Source organism: Pipistrellus hanaki (assembly GCF_964339955.1).
Source record: "Pipistrellus hanaki genome assembly, chromosome: X".
NCBI classification, from domain to species: domain Eukaryota; kingdom Metazoa; phylum Chordata; class Mammalia; order Chiroptera; family Vespertilionidae; genus Pipistrellus; species Pipistrellus hanaki.
The window spans coordinates 23,537,468-23,556,058 of NC_140524.1; the positions used below are offsets into that span (position 1 = coordinate 23,537,468).

The window sequence follows — 18,591 nt, forward strand, 5'->3', positions numbered from 1 at the left end:
TATATAAAAATAAAATTTCTGGAAGCTATCAATGGAGAGATTGACAGCAATATAATCATAGTAGGGTACTTTAATACCCCACTGACATCACTGGGTAAATCCTCTAGACAAAAAAAATTAACAAAAAACCCTCCAAAACAACAAAACAAAAAAACCCTCAAACACCCCAGCAATCCTCAATGACTCACCAGATTAGATAGATTTAATTGATATCTTCAGAACATTTCACTCCAAAGTTACAAAATACACATTCTTCTCAAATGCTCATGGGACATTTTCAAAGATAGCTACATATTGGGTCATAGGCAAAGTCTCTCCACATTGAAGAAGATTGAAATCATATCAAGCATCTTATCAGACCACAATGGCATAATATTAGAAATCAACTACAATAAAAACAAAACAAAAAAAATATCAAATACTTGGAAGTTAACTAGCATGTTATTAAACAATGATTGGGTTACCAAAGATATCAAAGAAGAAATTAAAAGCATCCTGGAAACTAATGACAATCAAAACACAACAATCCAAAATCTATGGGACACAGTAAAAGCAGTCCTGAGAGGAAAGTCCATAGCATTACAGGCCTACCTTTTAAAAAAACCAAAACCACAAAAATAAACAAAAAACCTCACTGGTAATAAATTATATACCTCTACAACCTAAAGATTTAGAAAGAGAGCAAGAAGAAAAGCCCAGAGTGAGCAGAAGGAAGGACATAATAAACATCAGAGCAGAAATAAATGACATAGAGTCCAAAAAAAAAAAAAAATACAAAAGATCAATGAAACCAAGAGCTGGTTCTTTGAAAAGATAAACAAGATTGATGAACCTCTAGCCAGGCTCACCAAGAAAAAAAGGGAGAGGACCCAAATAAACAAAATCAGAAATGTAAGAGATTAAGTAATGATTATGAAAAAGTATTATGAACAACTTTATTCTCCAACTAAACAACCTAGAGGAAATGGACATATTCCTACAAAAATAAAACCTTCCAAAATTCAATCAGGAATAATAAAAAATCTCAATAGGCCAATAACTACAGAGGAAATTGAAGCAGTAATAAAAAAAATTCCAGCAAACAAAAGCCCAGGGCCAGACAGCTTCACAGGGGAGTTTTACCAAACATTCAAAGAAGAACTAAAACCAATCCTCCTCATACTATTCCAAAAAGTTTAAGAGGAAGGCACACTTCCAAGCTCTTTCTATGAAGCCAGCATCACCCAAATCCCAAAACCAGATAAACACAATACAAAGAAATAGAATCACAGGCCAATATCCCTCATAAACATAGATACCAAAATCCTCAACAAAATTCTAGCAAATCGGATCCAGTATTATATTAGACATATCATATACCATGACCAAGTGGGATTTATTCCAGGAATGGAAGGATGGCACAATATCCCTAAATCAATAAATGTGATATATCCCATAAACAAATTGAGAGACAAAAATCACATAGTCATATCAATCAATGCAGAAAACGTCCAACACTCTTTATAAAAACCCTTAGCATAGTGGGAATAGAGGGATCATACTTCAACATAATAAAAGCCATATACGACAAACCCACAGCCAACATCATACTTAATGGACAAAAACTAAAACCATTTCCCCTAAAAACAGGAAAAAGACAGGGATGCCCGCTTTCACCACTACTGTTCAACATAGTACTGGAAGTGTTAGCCATAGTGATTAGACAAGAAGAAGAAATAAAAGGAATTCAAATTTGAAAATAAGTAGTAAAATTACCATTATTTGCAGATGACATGATACTGTACATAGAAAACCCTAATGACTCTAAAAATTATTAGATTTAATAAATGAATTAGTCAATGTAGTAGGACACAAAATTAACACCCAAAAATCTATGGCATTTTTATACACCATTAGAGGGCTGGTGCACGAATTCGTACATAGGTGGGGTCTGGCTGGCTCACCCCGATGGGTGATAATAAGTCACTAATTATCTGAGAAATGCAAATCAAAACAACAATGCGGTACCATCTCATACTTGTCAGAATGGCTATCATCAACTAATCAATAAATGACAAGTGTTGGTGATGATTCAGAGAAAAAAGAACCCTTATGCACTGCTGGTGGGAATGCAGATTGGTGCAGCCACTATGGAGAACAATATGGAGTTTCCTCAAAAAACTAAAAATGGAACTCCTATTTGACCCAGTGATCCCACTTCTAGGAATATATCCCAAGAAACCAGAAACACAAAAAGAATGTACGCACCCCTATGTTCAGAGCAGCACAATTCACCATAGCTAAGATTTGGAAATAGCCTAAGTGCCCATCATCAGATGAATGGAATAGAAAACTATGGTACATCTACACAATGGAATACTATGCTGTGGTTGAAAAAGGAGTTCTTACCATTTGCAACAACATGGATGGAGCTAGGGAGCATTATGCTAAGTGAAATAAGCCAGGCAGAGAAAGATAAATATCACATTATCTCACTCATTTGTGAAATATAAGGAACAACATAAACTGATGAACAAAAACAGTCCGCAGACAGAAACATCAATCAGAACATCAAACCTCAGGGAAGGTAGGGGATGGTGGGGCTAAGGTGGAGAGATCAACCGAAGGACTTATATACATGCATATAAGCCTAATCAATGGACACAGACAACAGGCGGTGGGGGTAATGGGGGAATAAGGATATATATGTAATGCCTTAATCAATAAAGAAATTTAAAAAATAAATGATTCAAAAAAAGAAAAATTAACAGCTTCATTGATGTATAATTGGTTCAATAAATTGCACACATTTTAAGGGTATAATTTGATAAATCTGATATAAACCAATCACTACAATGAAAATTATGAATATATCCATCATCATCCCAAATTTCCTCACTCCCACCCCTCCCTGTGCTCCACCTCCTAACAATCACTTAACTGCTGTCACTATAGATTAGTTTTCGTGTTTTAGATATTTATATAATGGAATCATAGAGTATGTAATTAAAAAAAATTTAATGCAATATTTTAAAAATTCATCTATGTGGTAACATGTATCAATACTTTATTCCTTTTCATGGCTGAGTACAATTCTATTTCATATATATGTATACGTAAAATATCACAATTGGTTTTTCCTTCCTTACTTAGTTTTATTTTTTCTGTAGTACTTATTATCATAGTTTGTTGTCTACCAGAATTAAGGTCCTCAAGGGGAGGGACTTTGTATACTGCTATAGCCACAGTGCTTGGCACATAGGTACTCAATTAATATTTGGTGGATGACTTTCATTTACTCCCATGGCTTCAGTTTTCATTCATATGCTGATGACTTCGATGGGTGCAAAAGTGTGTTGAGTCACCAATAAAGAGCTGAGAATGATAAAGGTTTCTATCGCTGGGAAACTTGATGGATGATGATCATTAACTGAGATAACAGAGTACAGAAGACAGAGAACTGTGTATGAGTGTGTTTATGAGATATATTGAGTTCAGTTTTGGGCATGCTAAATCTTAGATGCCCATAAAGTAGTTGAAAATGTAGGATTTTGGAACTTGGAAAAGAGGTGAGGGCTGGATTAGGGAGTTTAGCAATTGTATGGGTTTAGGTAAGATCATCCAGAGAGGAGATGTACAATAGAATGAAGGAAAGGGTCAATAAAATTTAAGTGATAGGCAGGAGAAGAGGAAGCAAGAAAAGAGAGAGAAAAATGGCCATAGCAGTAGGTGCATGCTTGTGTGTGTATGTGGGGGTGGGGGGTATGGGGTAGGTTCACTAAAACAAGAAAGAAAGAGAGTGTTTGAAGAAGTAGAGATTGGTCAACTGTGAAGGATGTTATAAAAAATCACACTGAAGCATGGAGGCATGGAACAAACTAACACACTCAATGTGGGGGTGAGAGGATGAGGCGAGATAAGTAAAAGAATTTTTATACTTATATGCATAGCCCATGGACACAGACAATATGGTGGTGAAGACCTGGGGGTGGGTGGGTATGAGCTGAGTGGAGAGGGGCAAAGGTTGGGAAAATGAAAGACATTTGTAATACTGTCAATAGTTTTCACATTGAATGAAGACTCAGAATAGGTCCTGATTTGGCAAATCTTTATGGAAATGCAAAAATAAAAACATTCTGTATCATAATGTAGGTAGCAGTGAAATAGCTCAGGAGTTCAAAGGAACAAGAGTTCTGCATTTGTGATAGAACTATAATTTTGGAGTCCCAAGGAATTAGGTGATTGCCTGAATGTTAATATTGTACTCTGGGTGTTTCCTCTGTAACTCTTGCCTTAGATCTTTAATTAAAATTATAACAGCAACAAAGCTTCAGTATGATACTGCTGTTTTATACATTTATCCCCCAAAAAGCAACATTGGGTTGACCAGACATCCATTTCATTTGGAAATCATAACTGGAATTTTGAAAATTACTTCTTGGTTATGTTCTCATTTGTAAATTATAATCAGAAAAAAAATAAATTGTAGGGGTGTAGATTAATCTTTTAACAGACATTAAATATAGGTATTCAATGGTGTATATATACATGGTGCAATAAATTAAACTTATGCAGAATTTATGAGTCAAACCTAGGTAATTAATTCTAATGGTTATTCAAATAGAATCAGTCATAAGGATATTTGGGAAGAAGGGATTAGTTAAGATAAACACTAATTTTGAATAATCAACATTTTACTGAACTTTAAAAGAAATGCATTGTTTTGGCCTTGCCTCTTTTCTCTGTGTGAGTGTGTGTATGTGATATTCTGCTTACTGAAACATGAAAAACTTGTTTGTTTCAGGATCAGATTTGCAAGTATGTCTCCCCAAGGGCCCAACATGCTGCTCAAGGAAGATGGAAGAAAAATACCAAATAACGGCACGTTTGAACATGGAACAACTGCTTCAATCTGCAAGTATGGAGCTCAAGTTCTTAATTATCCAGAATGCTGCAGTTTTCCAAGGTGAGTTCTGGCAATCATTTTAAATGTGGTGCCAGAGGTATCATTATGTGGGTACTTGGCTTTCAAAAGCTAAATATAAGTTATAAATTACCATTATGGCATTAATGCTTGATATAAATACCTTCTAGTAAGAAAAAAATTCTGTTTAAGGAAAACATGTTTTTTAAAGACGTTTCATTCCAATCTTTGGAAAGGTAGGTATTGGCAAAAAAATCATGTCCAAGGACATACTGTTTATCTGTTTGTAAAATGTTATAAATTCCTTTAGAAAGAGTAAATTATATTTTCTTTCAAATAACCTGTAAGACTTGCTTAAAGAATAAAAATAGTTTACTTAAATACTAGTTTTCTCCAGGCATGAGTTAGATAGTTCTGAAACATATACAAACTCCTTCTGACCACTGGGACCATTTCCATTTAAGAGGGGAAAACTGGTTTGATGGCTCTACATTTTCTCATTTGTGTGAGTGGTTTTCACTTCTTGTGAGTTTCAGTTCTTACTATATCTGTCTGTGACTAAAATAATCTGTTGTTGCATTGCCAGATGTGTAGGAAATTGCATTTCTCTTTGCTAACTTGTAGGAGTGGCAGGATGGGGAATACCTCCTTTGATTCAAAGACCCAGCTAGGGATGATAATGATAAGGGTAACAGTATTGGTAATAGCAAGCATGTATATAGCATTATATGCTAGGTAATCTTATAAGTGCTTTACATATATTAATTCATTTAATCCTCAAAATAATTCTGAAATGGAAGTATCATTATTATTATCCCCATTTTATGGATAAAAATCCAAGGCACAGAATGGCTAAGTAACTTGCCCTAGGTCACACAACTATAAGCAGAATTATAAGGTCACACAACTAATAAGCAGAATAATAAGTGAAAGCAGAATTAACAACCTCAGTATGCTGCCTCCTGTGAGGGAAAATTAATTAAGGATATTGGGGCTTTTATTTTTTCTTAAGCAGATGTAATCAGCTGCCTTTTTCTTGCCCCATAAAGAAAGAATTGAGGTTGTATAGAAAAAATAATAATTCTGACTACTTGATATTCCAAATCTTTAGAGTTATACTACCTTTATTAAAATTAACCTCTTTGAATTGTAAGGTGGGTTGATTATAGCTTATTTTGTATGTTATAATGAAATTCTTAGAATTAGCTTACAAAATTATTCAAATTAGCTAATAAATCATACATTCACAACAGTTTCTTGGGACAAAACTTCAGGGGATGTTGGGTTGATTATATGAAGTACAATATATCAGCTTGAAGTATTTTTAAACCTATTTAGTAGTCAGACTCTTGTGAAGAGTTTGTTGAGACTAACAATTTGGCAATAGAATGAATAATTTAAGGTGATTTTAAAAATACATGTACCATTCATGTACCTCTTAGATTGGCTGGCTGAAAATGGGGGTGATAAGAAATAATGTGACATGAGAATTGGGTTGAAGATGAGAACTGAATCTTACCTTTTGGGGTGTTAAGGTGCTTTTTCAGAATGGAGTATTTGTGATTTAATTCCAAGAATAACCAGGCCCACACATATCTTACTACTATTGCCTGCCTAGAGGGGTTTGATAGAATGATCACACTGGTATTCTTACATGCAGAGTAGTTGACATTACTCTCCATCTGAATGCTTTGGGTGTAACCATCTCTGTCTAGTCCTGCATTTTGCACATTGTTTTCTAGGCCTGCAACAGCTCAAGAATAGGTGAGAAAGGGAGTTTTTGCAAGATTTTGATAGGATTAATTTACAGATATGGCTGCTGTGGCATGGATTTTGAACATTAGTCATGTAAACAGAATGGTAGGAAATGGGGGCAGCACCTACTAGTTGTATTTCTCTCTCTCTCTCTCTCTCTCTCTCTCTCTCTCTCTCTCTCTCTCTCTCTCACACACACACACACACACACACACACACACACACACACAATATATGTATTTTTTAAATCACCTTAAATTATTCAAATTGTTCGGACAGACATATGGCCAATCCTAGCAAAGGAACATAGAGACGGCTAGATGATGTCTGAACTCATTGTGTGGTCTTCTTCCTTGTCACTATACTATGTATTTGTTTTTAATCTTTTTTCATTCTCTTTCCCTGCTTCATAGGAAAAAGATAGACTTTGATGTCAGACCTCAAGCCAATGTCATATTTGTAGAGGCATTGCCCCAGAACCATTTGTATGACAAACATTTGGGGAGACGAGACTAAAATCAGAGACCCCTACAAGATGATAAATGGGAGGGGGGCACAGTTTTTTTTTCCTAAAATATATTTCCTCCCCAAGATGCTGATAGATGAAATTATTGAGAAAATTTCTCCAATACTTCATGCATATGAAATTAGATGTGAGCTATTCTCTCCACCACATGAAGTTGAAGAAAGCTCATCCTGATCTTGGCCTAGATCCACAATCTATTTAGGATTCCACTTGGGGGTGTTTAAGCACTGAGTGCTCTCTGCAAATATGTGCACGGTTCCTCGAGCAATCCTTATTGCCTTGATTTGGATTTTATGTCTTCATTTGCAGAAAGCCTTTGCCCTCATAAATGAGCCTGGGGCTCTTTGCTACAGTGGTTGGAGTGCTGTATTGCTAATGTTGTTTTGATAATGATTGAAGCATTAAAGAAAGTTGTACTTTATTTTCAATCTTTGCATTGCCTCGTTTCCTAAATTTAATTTACTTAGATGTACTTAGTAAAATGGGGCAGCACAGTCATTTTTTGTTTCTGCTTAATTAATTCTTTTTGAGAAACTCTATTAAAGTCGGTTTTCTTTTCTATTCCCCCCCCCTACCTAATAATAATTATGATGATAATGATAATAGTAGTGGCAATTTATTAAGTGCCTACTATATGATGTTTACTTTTACACAATTATCTCATTTAATTTCCCCAGAAGCCCTAAGAGGTTCATATGATAATTATCTTCATTTTATAGATGAAGAAAGTCATTGATGCCACAGCTTCTTTCAAGCCATCATGTGACAATATTTTTCTTTTTCTCAGTGTGCTTAAAGTTAAATAAAATTAAGAAGTTGTAGGATTTGTGGTCCTTGAGAAGAAAAATGGGACCAAATTCTGAATTTTTCATTGCATCTTCACCACTTCTATACCTTCAAGCTTTGAGTTCTGTTTTCTTTGTAGAATTTTATGATAGCTTTTAACCTTGTGCTATCAGGAATTATTTGGGGTATATCTAGTTTTCCCCCCCCTGTATGTTGGATGATTCCAGTCTTCTCCAAGGTGCCACTGAGTTTGAGTGAGAATAAACTCTTTAGAATTCAGTAACACTTTGGTTTTTTGGAAGTTGCCTATCCTATACCACGAACTCTCTTCACCAGAGAGGTGAAATAGTGGTTAAGCAGAAGTCATATCTGGGCACCTAAATACCAAGGATCTCCTGCTTATTTAGTTGACTCATCTGAGAGCTCCTTGGGACCTTGCACAGAGGCTACTAATGTTCTAAATTTGTGCACAGTCTTTACAAGTTTGATTTTCTAGTTTTCTATCTAGTAGTAAATAACAGTTAAATAGAAAGGTTATAAAATATTGCTGGAGGGAGGTACATATAACCAGCAAGAAGTTATGAGCTACAGTAAGGGTGGAAGACATGAAACTGGACTCAAGAACTCACTGAATGTGGCAATTGGGGGCTTTTAGTAGAGAGGTATATCTCTACATGCCTCAGTAGACCCTGTATTATGATCCAACAACTCATATTCATAGAATCAATAAGAACAGATAAAGATATTTTAATTTTTTCTTAATATTTCATTTTATTTTTTTTCTTTTCTTTTTAAAAAAATATATTTTATTGATTTTTTACAGAGAGGAAGAGAGAGGGACAGAGAGTTAGAAACATCGATGAGAGAGAATCATCGATCAGCTGCCTCTTGCACACTCCTTACTGGGGATGTGCCCGCAACCAAGGTACTTGCCCTGGACCGGAATCGAACCCGGGACCTTCCAGTCCACAGGCCTACGCTCTATCCACTGAGCCAAACCGGTTTCTGCTCTTTTTTTTTTTTTTAAAATAAATCTTTATTGTTCAGATCCCTCCCCCCATAGCTCCCCTCCATCCGGTTCCCACCCCACCCCCTGCCCTTATCCTGCCCCCCTCATCCATAGTATGCTGTGCTGTTTGAAATGTTAATTGTGCCAGGTCCACTCCTTTTTCAGCTGCTCTTCTGGATCCTGTCTGGTATATTTTACACACAAATAAGGAGTTACATTAGAAAGAAGTTGTTGTGCTCAGGCTGTATTTTAATTATATTTTCTGGGCCATGCTATTATGGTAGAGAGAAGGAAAAGAGGAGTCAAATTTTAGATATCTTCAGTTGTGCTTCACTGAGTGTTGGAAAGCTTTCTTCTACCTGCTTTCTGTGGAGGAGATGAAAAAAATATTTCAGTGGGGAGGGGGAAAATGTTTCTGTGCTGCTTCTGTTTTTCCCCTCCCTATTTTTCCATTTCCATCTGCTCTTGACAGTTCTTACACTTTTTTTTTCTTTCAGATCCTGTCTCTCCCACTCACCTTAAATAAAACTGACCTTGGTTTGAACACCTTTTTCCATCAGCTGAGAGCAATTTCCCCAGTAATTTCTTCTTGAAATAACTGTATAGGGATATTATTCAAACAAAGATTTTTTTCCTTCATAGTTAGTATGTAACTAAATAATTGCCTGAATATTGATAAACATTTTTTTTGAGATTCAATCATTTGTTCATTTAGTTTTTATTTAGTTCATTTAGTTCATTTAGTGGGGCTTCGAAGTGAGTACCGAGCAATTTTTTTTCCATTTCACAATTTTTTCCCTTTTAGTTTGACAGTTCTGCCCATGCTACAGCTCTGAGTCCCTGACTCAAACTGCTGGCCATTCTGTCACAGCCTTTTCTTCTTAGAAAATAATATATGGGAGAGAATAAATATATGTGAGATAATAATTACATTGATATATAATTAAGAATTTAATTCATTTACCAGGACTAAATATAATAACATTAAACTGAATAGAAGAATTTTAGGAATGCAAACCATAACAATGAGTGAGGTTATATATTCTTGAAAATGTAAATTATTAATCAAACTGCTTATCTGTATAGCAAAGCTCTAGTAATCCCATTATAAAAGGGTAAGTTTCTCATCAGATCCCAGAAGATGCTGGCTTTAATTAGGGTACTTTTATGGCCCTGACTCAGATATTTTGGTTACAACGTTTAAAAAAAAATTTGATTGTTTAACTATTAATGCTATTGGGAAAACAATTGGAAACTGGATGTTTAAAGTCATTTCAGTTTTAAACTAAGAACTTCTGAATTCAATTCAGTTTCAAAATTCTGTGGTTTTAGCAGAGCTAGAGACTGGGGAGTTATAAATCTTCCCTGTGATCCCTATTGATTTAGAAAAGCCAGTCATTAGACTGAAAACGGTTTAATAAAAAGTTTGGTAAAAATGACTCAGTGTACAACGGAGATTGTTCTGGGGCCAATCTGAGGTATAGAGATAATGCAGATACCCCAGCCCATGCCACTTGATTCAGTGGGACTTAGAACTCACAACCTGTGACTGCCATAATCCCTGACCACCTTCTCACTAGTTACCCCAAGAAAGTAAATTAATGGACATTGTCCCTGCCCTCTAGACACTTCCAGAAAAAAACACAACAACAACACTTTTACCTAGAGTGATTTCTTCCCACCCCTCCCACATGGGATTTTTTTATTTTCTGAAAGCGTATGTTCCTCCTTCTCTTTCCATCTCACTGAGCTGCAATACCTGATATCAGAGTAATGAAGCATATGTTTGAGCGATTTGAATTCTGTCAGTAGAGTGGAGGTGAAAACAATTTTCCTCTAAGCTGGAAGTAATAACACAGAAATTTAAAAGACCTTTCCTTCTATTGACTGTGGGATGCCTCCAGGGGTTGGATACACACTTGTATTCCTCCTTTTCCCTCATCCCATCTTTCAGTCATCAGGTCTTGTATCTTCCTTTATACTTCCTCGCCTCTTTTTTTCTATATTCCATCTCTGGGGTCTCATTGATCACATACTGATGCTTTGTTGTTCTGTCTCTGATTTTCATTCCAACCTCCATCAGCTCACATCTAGACTACCAGCAAAGACAGAGCTGAGTTTCATGCTTTAATATCCACCTTTATTTCCCAGCTCAGCAATGGAGGGTCATTATTAAGAGAGCTGGGTTTGAGTGAGTCTGGGTCGGTATAGGTAGGAGACATGGGGCTAGTATGGAGAAGAGAAAGTTGAGGGCTTGGGGTGAGAATCAGAAACCTCCTCTTTCAATATGTACTAAGTCAGTGAGAGAGGAGTAAAAAATGTCCTGCTCCAAAGTGTTTTACTTGTATTGTCTTATTTAAATCTCACAACAACCCTAAGTTTGGTACTGGTATTAGCCTCATTTTATTGCTGAGAAAGTAGAGGCCTAGAAAGCTTAATTAAGTAACTTGTCTAAAGTCACACAGTCAAAAAATGGCAGACACAGGAATAGAACCTAGCAAATGCAGCTCCAGAGCCTGTGCCCTTAGATGCCGTTTGTTATACAGCCTCTATGTATGTTGTTTCATGGTCATGGGCCATCTCCCCAATTCTAGCTTTCTTTCTTGCAAGGAAATTCTATAGTGTTTAATAAAAAAACAACAACCCACATTTGCTGAACAAGTACCTAGCATATCTGAAGGCAGGTATTGTGGGGGATTCAAAGATGAAAGCTACCACATGCCTACCTTCAAGTAGCTCAAATTTCAGTAACTAAGACTTTTATACATGAATAACTTTGAGTACAAAGCATTCTAAGAAAAATGCTGTAAGAACAATTTTAGCAGTTTTCTGTGGGGAGTAGGGATAGATCCAGGTTTCATGGGGGGGCTCAAAGCTTATACAGTTAGGGGTCCTCTTTTAGAACAATAATTAAAAATTAAAAATGCAAAATGCCTGTGGCTCTTTCAGTAGGAGGATTGCAAGTGCGGGTCCCTGTAGCTTAAATTTCATTATCTTCACAGGAAATCCGCCTCTGTATGGGAATGTGGGGTTGGAAAAGATTAATTCCAACTAGAGGGGAAAGGTTCTTGGAGGAGATTGCCTTTGTGTATTCTCTAGATAGATGTGACTCTTGATCAAGAAGAAGGGCAGATGAGGGAGTTAGATAAATTAGTTCACTTCTTTTTCTAAATTAAATTAAAATCTAAACATTATTAATTGCCTACTAGATATGAGTCTTTCTGGACTCCCTGGCTAGCCTTACAGCTTCTCACTCAGTCTTTCCTTTGAAAGGGCATAACACCCAGGGAAGAAACAGAGGGGCATAGTGTGAAAGGCATGGGCCCTGGCTTCAGGAAGACTGGAGTATAATTTTTCACTCTCTATTCCCTCTCTTTGTGACCAAGGGCAAGTCACTTTTCTCTGAGCCATTAATTAAAGAGGGCTAAATCAAATGTGGGCTGTGAAGACCTTAGCTCTATGCTGGACTGTAGGAAATAAATGCATAGTAGCCTTTGTTTTTTTTTTTTGTTTTTTTTTAATTCCCTCTTATGCATTTGTAAGCATACAACGCACATTAAATATAATAGATTTGCTTTGTGGTATTGACTGTCATATGTTTGGCATATACATTTTAAAATACTTTAATATAATTATAATTAATATAAAAATGATCTAATATATCTACTCATGATCCTATCATTCAGAGACAATGGCTTGTAACATATTTGTGTGTTTTCTCTCTCTCTCTGTGTGTGTGTGTGTGTGTGTGTGTGTGTATAAGACTAATAGTATACATTTTCTAAATGGTCCCCAAGTGGTCTGAATGAGTTAAAGTAACTAGATATAACAAGCAATGGCACACTATGATTTCATTGGTTATATTAGGGAAGGAAGGAGAACAAAAATGATAAAAGGAAATTAGGATATTTATGATGCTTCCCTCTTTTGGTTTAAAATTTTTTAGCATTAGCCCTGGACATGATTAAGTAAAATGTAATAATTAGATTAGATTAAGTTCCATTGTATTCCTTATCCTGAGAAACTGTGTGTTTTCTTTCTAGCACTTATCACATTTATAGTAATACATGTATGGTTATATGATTAATATGGGTCTCCTTTACTAGATAATGATATTTCTGAGGATAGGGCTTATTTGTATTCTACCTCACTGCTGTATACCCAGTGAGATAGTTGGCACTCAGTATATATTTCAGTGAACACACACACACACACACACACACACACACACACACACACATATTAAAATAAGTAGTACCAGTAAAAATAGATTTCTGGAGACACAAAATGGCGATTGAATAGGCAGATGTGTTCTAAACCTTATCCTGGAGCAGATAGAAGGAACATCTAAATTGAATAACATACACCCAGAAGTGGCAAAGTAGACACAGCTGATGAGACAATTCACAGCCGGGAAGGGCAGAGGACACCTGGAGAACAGCAAGATTGAGGATCTGGGCTGGAGAGAGATGCAAGACTTCCAAGCTGAGAGGATCAGAAGAAAGCTGCACAGTACCAAATCCACATCCCTTGGGGACAGGCATAACATCTGACTGTGGAAAGGAAGCCAACAGAGCTGCCGGAGGCAGGGGATTCTAGATCTAAGTCCACAGCTATGAGAGGCTGAGCCCAGAAGGGACAGCCTGAAGAACTGCCAAAGTCGAATGGTGCTGGGGGTGGGGTGGGGTGGGGGAGGCACAGTTGTTTCCCCTCTTTTTGGCCTTTACTTTTATTCGCCATACCCAGTTCATAGTACCTTTCAAATACAGGCACTCACCCGTGGCTGAGGTGCAGGTGGAGGTGTGGACTTTTGGAGTCTGAGGAGAAGCTGTTTAAGGCTCATTACGGGAACTTGGCCTCTGGGAATTTGGCTTCCACTGTGGGTGCCGCCATCTTTGTGATGGTGGAATAGTTAATTTGCATATTCCCTCTTTATTAGGATGATTTTCTTTTTCTCCTTTTTCTTTTCTCTTACCATTTTTCCTTCCTCAATATCATTTTGCCTTCTTTTCTCTGGTTATTGGTGTCATGAGTAGAGTAGTGTTTTGTTCCCTTTGTGCTGTTCAGTCAATGTGGTAGATATTGAGCCACATAACCAGACACCCTGAGAGGAGAATCCATCCACTAATGGGACAACTACACCAAGAAAACCCAAATATCTAAGTAGCAGGCATCCGTAGATTGCCCAGCCCAGAAGACTAAAGAGATTACACCACTGGGTCCCACAAAACATCTACTACATAAGACAAATTCAAAAATCTGGGTGGCATAGCAATTTGATCTGATACATAGAAATAATTACAAATAAACAGCAAAAACTGTGAGAAAAAGAAATAACTCCCATTTGCAACAAAAGGATGAATCACCAGAAAAGTATATAAATGAAGTAGAGGTAAGCAATTTTTCAGTGAAAGAATTCAGAGCAATGGTTATAACGACACTGAAAAGGATAGAAGACAAATTCAACAATATGCTTAAAAATCAAGAAGAAATGGAGAAGAATCAAGAGGAAATGAAGAATGTACAACCACAATAAAGAACACAATGGAAAGTTTCACAGTAGACTGGAAGAAGCTGAGGACTGCATCTGTGAGTTAGAAGACAAGGTAGAAAAAAACCACCCAAGCACAGCAGCAACTGGAAAGAAAACTTAAAAGCAGGAGGAGAACCTAAGGCAGCTTTGGGACAACATGAAACAAAACAACATCCACATAATAAGGGTGCCAAAAAAGTGGAAGAGAAGCAAGGAATAGAAAGCCTATTAGAAGAAATAATGACAGAAAACTTCCCTGATGAAGAAAAAAGCCACAGAAGTCCAAGAAGCACATAGAGCACTAAACAAGATGAACCCCAAAAGACCAACACCAAGACATATCATAATTAAATTGGCAAACATCAATGACAAAGTAAGAATCTTAAAGGCTTATAGAGAGAGACAGAAGGTTACCTACAAGGGATCTCCCATTAGACTATCAATTGATTTCTCAACCAAAACACATAAGGCCAGAAGGAAATGGAATAAAATATACGAAGTGATGCCAAGCAAGGGACTGAATCCAAGAATACTATATTCAGCAAGCCTATCATTCAAAATTGAAAGGGAAATCAGGAGCTTCTCAGAGAAAAAAGGACTAAGGGAGTTTACTACCACCAAGCCAGCAATTCAAGAAATGCTAAAGGGACTGCCATAAAAAGAAGAATAAAAAGGGAATAAGGAACACAGGCATAAAGAATAAAAATGGTGACAAACAAGTTCCTATCAGATATAATAAAGGCCTAAGATAAGGTGACCAGATGTCTGGCTTTTGGTGGGACAGTCCCGATTTTTAACAATTTGTCCCGCCTCCCACGGCATTTTAAAAAGTCCCGATTTTTGGAAAGAAATGCCAAAAGCAGGACGTCTGGTCACCTTAGCCTAATATGCAAATTGACCAAACGGCAGAACTATTGGTGGAATAACTAGTCGCTATGATGTGCATTGACCACCAGGAGGTATATGCTCAATGCAGAAGCTGCTCCCAGCCTGCAGGTCCCAGGCCAGCCAAAGCAGGTGCCAGCAGGGAGTCCCCCAATCGCCCCACTATTCTCCCCACAGATCAGCCCTGATTGCCGGCCAGGCCTAGGGACCCTACCCATGCATGAATTTCATGTATCGGGTCTCTAGTCAATAATAACCTTAAACATAAATGGGGTAATGCTCCAATCAAAAGACATAGGGTAGCTGAATGGATAAGAAAAGACGACCCATATAGTTGCTGTCTACAAGAGACCTATCTTAGAGAAAAGGACTCAAACAGACATAGTGAAGGAATGGAAATTTTTTTTTTTTGGCAAATGGAAATGAGAAAAAAAAAATTGTGGTAGCAATACTTATATCTGAAAAATAGACCTTAAAATTAAGACCATAATAAGAAACAAGAAGGGCCACTTCATAATACTAAAGGGGACATAACTCTGATAAACATATATACACCCAATTCTAGAGCACCCAAATACATAAAAATCTTATGGGAAATATCAAGGCAGAGATCGACAACAATACAATCATAGTAGGGGACTTTAATACCCCATTGACATCACTGGATAATGCCTCTAAACAAAATATTACCAATCTTAAATGACTGACTAGATCAGATGGGTTTAATTGATATCTTCAGAACATTTCACCCCAAAGCTATAGAATATACATTTTTCTCAAGTGCACATGAGACATTTTCAACCACATATTAGAACACAAAGTCTCTTCAAATTAAAAAAGATAGAAGTCATATCAAATATCTTCACAGTTCACAATGGCATAAAATTAGAAATCAACTACAATAAAAACAATGAAAAAAATCAAACACTTGGAGGCTAAATAACATGCTATTAAACAATCATTGTTTTACAAAAGAGATCAAAGAAGAAATAAAAAGCATCTTGGAAACAAATGACAATGAAAACACAACAATCCAAAATCTATGGGACACAAAGGGAAATTCATAGCTCTGAAGCCCTACCTAAAAAACAAAAACAAAAAAAGACAAGAAAAAATGGTGCCCTAACCACTTAGGCTCAGTGGACAGAGCATTGGCTGGCATACTGAAGGGTCCCAAGATAGATTTCAGTCAAGGGCATGTACCTTGATTGCGGGCACATCCTCAGTAGGGGGTGTGCAGGAGATACCTAATTGTTTCTCTCATATCGATGTTTCTAACTCTCTATCGCTCTCCCTTTCGCTCTGTAAAAAAAGAAAAAAAAGAAAAAAAATCAATAAAATATATATTTAAAAATATTAAAAGAAAGAAAAAAAGAAAAAAATGGTAATAAATTATTTAACCTGCCACTTAAAGAATTAGAAAGAAAGCAATAAGAAAAGCCCAGAGTAAGCAGAAGGAAGGAAATAATAAAGATCAGAGTGGAAATAAACAACATAGAGACCAAAAAAATCAATACAAAAGATCGATAAAACCAAGAGCTGGTTCTTTGAAAGGATAAACAATATTGATGAACCTCTAGCCAGGCTCACCGAGAAACAAAAAGATAGAACCCAAATAAACAAATCAGAAATGAAAGAGGTGAAGTAACAATTGACCCCAAAGAAATACAAAAAACTGCAAAAACATTACTACGAACAACTCTACTCAAACAAACTGGACAACCTAGAAAAAATGGACATATTACTAGAAAAATATGTTTCCAAAATTCAATCAGGAAAAACAAAACAAAACACCCTGAATAGGTTAATAACTACTGATGAAATTGAAACAGTAATCAAAATATGTCCAGCAAACAAAAGCCCTGGACTGGATGGCTTCACAGTGGAATTTTACCAAACATTCAAAGAACTAAAACCTATACTTCTCAGACTATTCCAAAAAATTCAAGAGAAGGAACACTTCCAAGCTCTGTCTATGAAGCCAGCATTATTCTAATCCCAAAATCAGATAAAAACACTACAAAGAAAGAGAATTACAGGCCAATATCCCTAATGAACATAGATGCTATAATCCTCAAAAAAATTTTTAGTAAATCCGATCCAGCATTACACTAGAAAAATCATACACCATGACAAAGTAGGATTTATTCCAGCGATGCAAAAATGATACAATATCCACAAATTAATAAATGTGATGTATCACATAAATAGAGAGGCAAAAATCACATAATCATATCAATTGATGCAGAAAAGGCATTTGACAAAATACAATACCCTTTCCTGATAAAAACTCTCAGGAAAGTGGGAATAGAGGGATCATACCTCAACATAATAAAAGCCTTAAATGATAAACCCACAACCAAAATCATACTCAATGGGCAAAAACTAAAACCATTTCTCCTGAGAACAGGAATAATATAGGGACACTCACTTTAACCACTTCTGTGTGACATAGTACTGGAAGTGCTAGCTATAGTGATTAGATAAGAAAAAGAAAATGCATGCAAATTGGAAAAGAAGCAAAATTATCATTATTCCCAGATGACATGATATTGTATACAGGAATCCTGAGAAAAAAGAAAAAAGGAGTGATCACAATACTAGATACCAAGCTATATTACCAAGCCATGGTCCTCAAAACTGCCTGGTACTGGCACAAGAACAGACATGTTTACCAATGGAACAGAAGAGAGAACCCAGAAATCGACCAAGAGCAATTGAGTCAAGACAGTTTCTTCAATAAATGGTGTTGGAAAAATTGGACAGATATATTCACAAACATGAAACTAGACCACCAAATTACACCATACACAAAAATAAACTCAAAATGGATAAAAGACTTGAATGTAAGATGAGAAATGATAAAACACCTTAGAAGAATCCATAGGCATAAAAATATCAGACATATGTCATAGCAATATCTTCACTGATACAGCTCCCTGAACAATGGAAACTAAGGAAAAAAATAAACAAATGGGACTACATCAAAATAAAAAACTTCTGCACAGCAAAATAAACCATCAACAAAACAACAAGAAAGCCCACTGCATGGGAGAACATATTTGCCAATGTTAATCTCTGATAAGGGTTCAATCTCCAAAATTTACAGGGAATTCATACAACTTAACAAAGGGAGATAAACAATACAATAAAAAAAAAATGACAAAGGACCTTAAAAGAGGACATACTGAAGG

General features: G+C 36.3%; 1 protein-coding gene across 1 annotated transcript in view; it reads left to right on the top strand.

Moving 5' to 3' along the window:
* The window catches only part of GPC3 (glypican 3), a 341,076-nt gene that overhangs the window by 27,059 nt on the left and 295,426 nt on the right, over nt 1-18,591 (top strand). Inside the window, exon 2 of the mRNA XM_084870253.1 lies at nt 4,784-4,945. Within this exon, the coding sequence (XP_084726379.1) occupies nt 4,784-4,945 (162 nt within the window). The remainder of the gene's footprint in view (nt 1-4,783; nt 4,946-18,591) is intronic.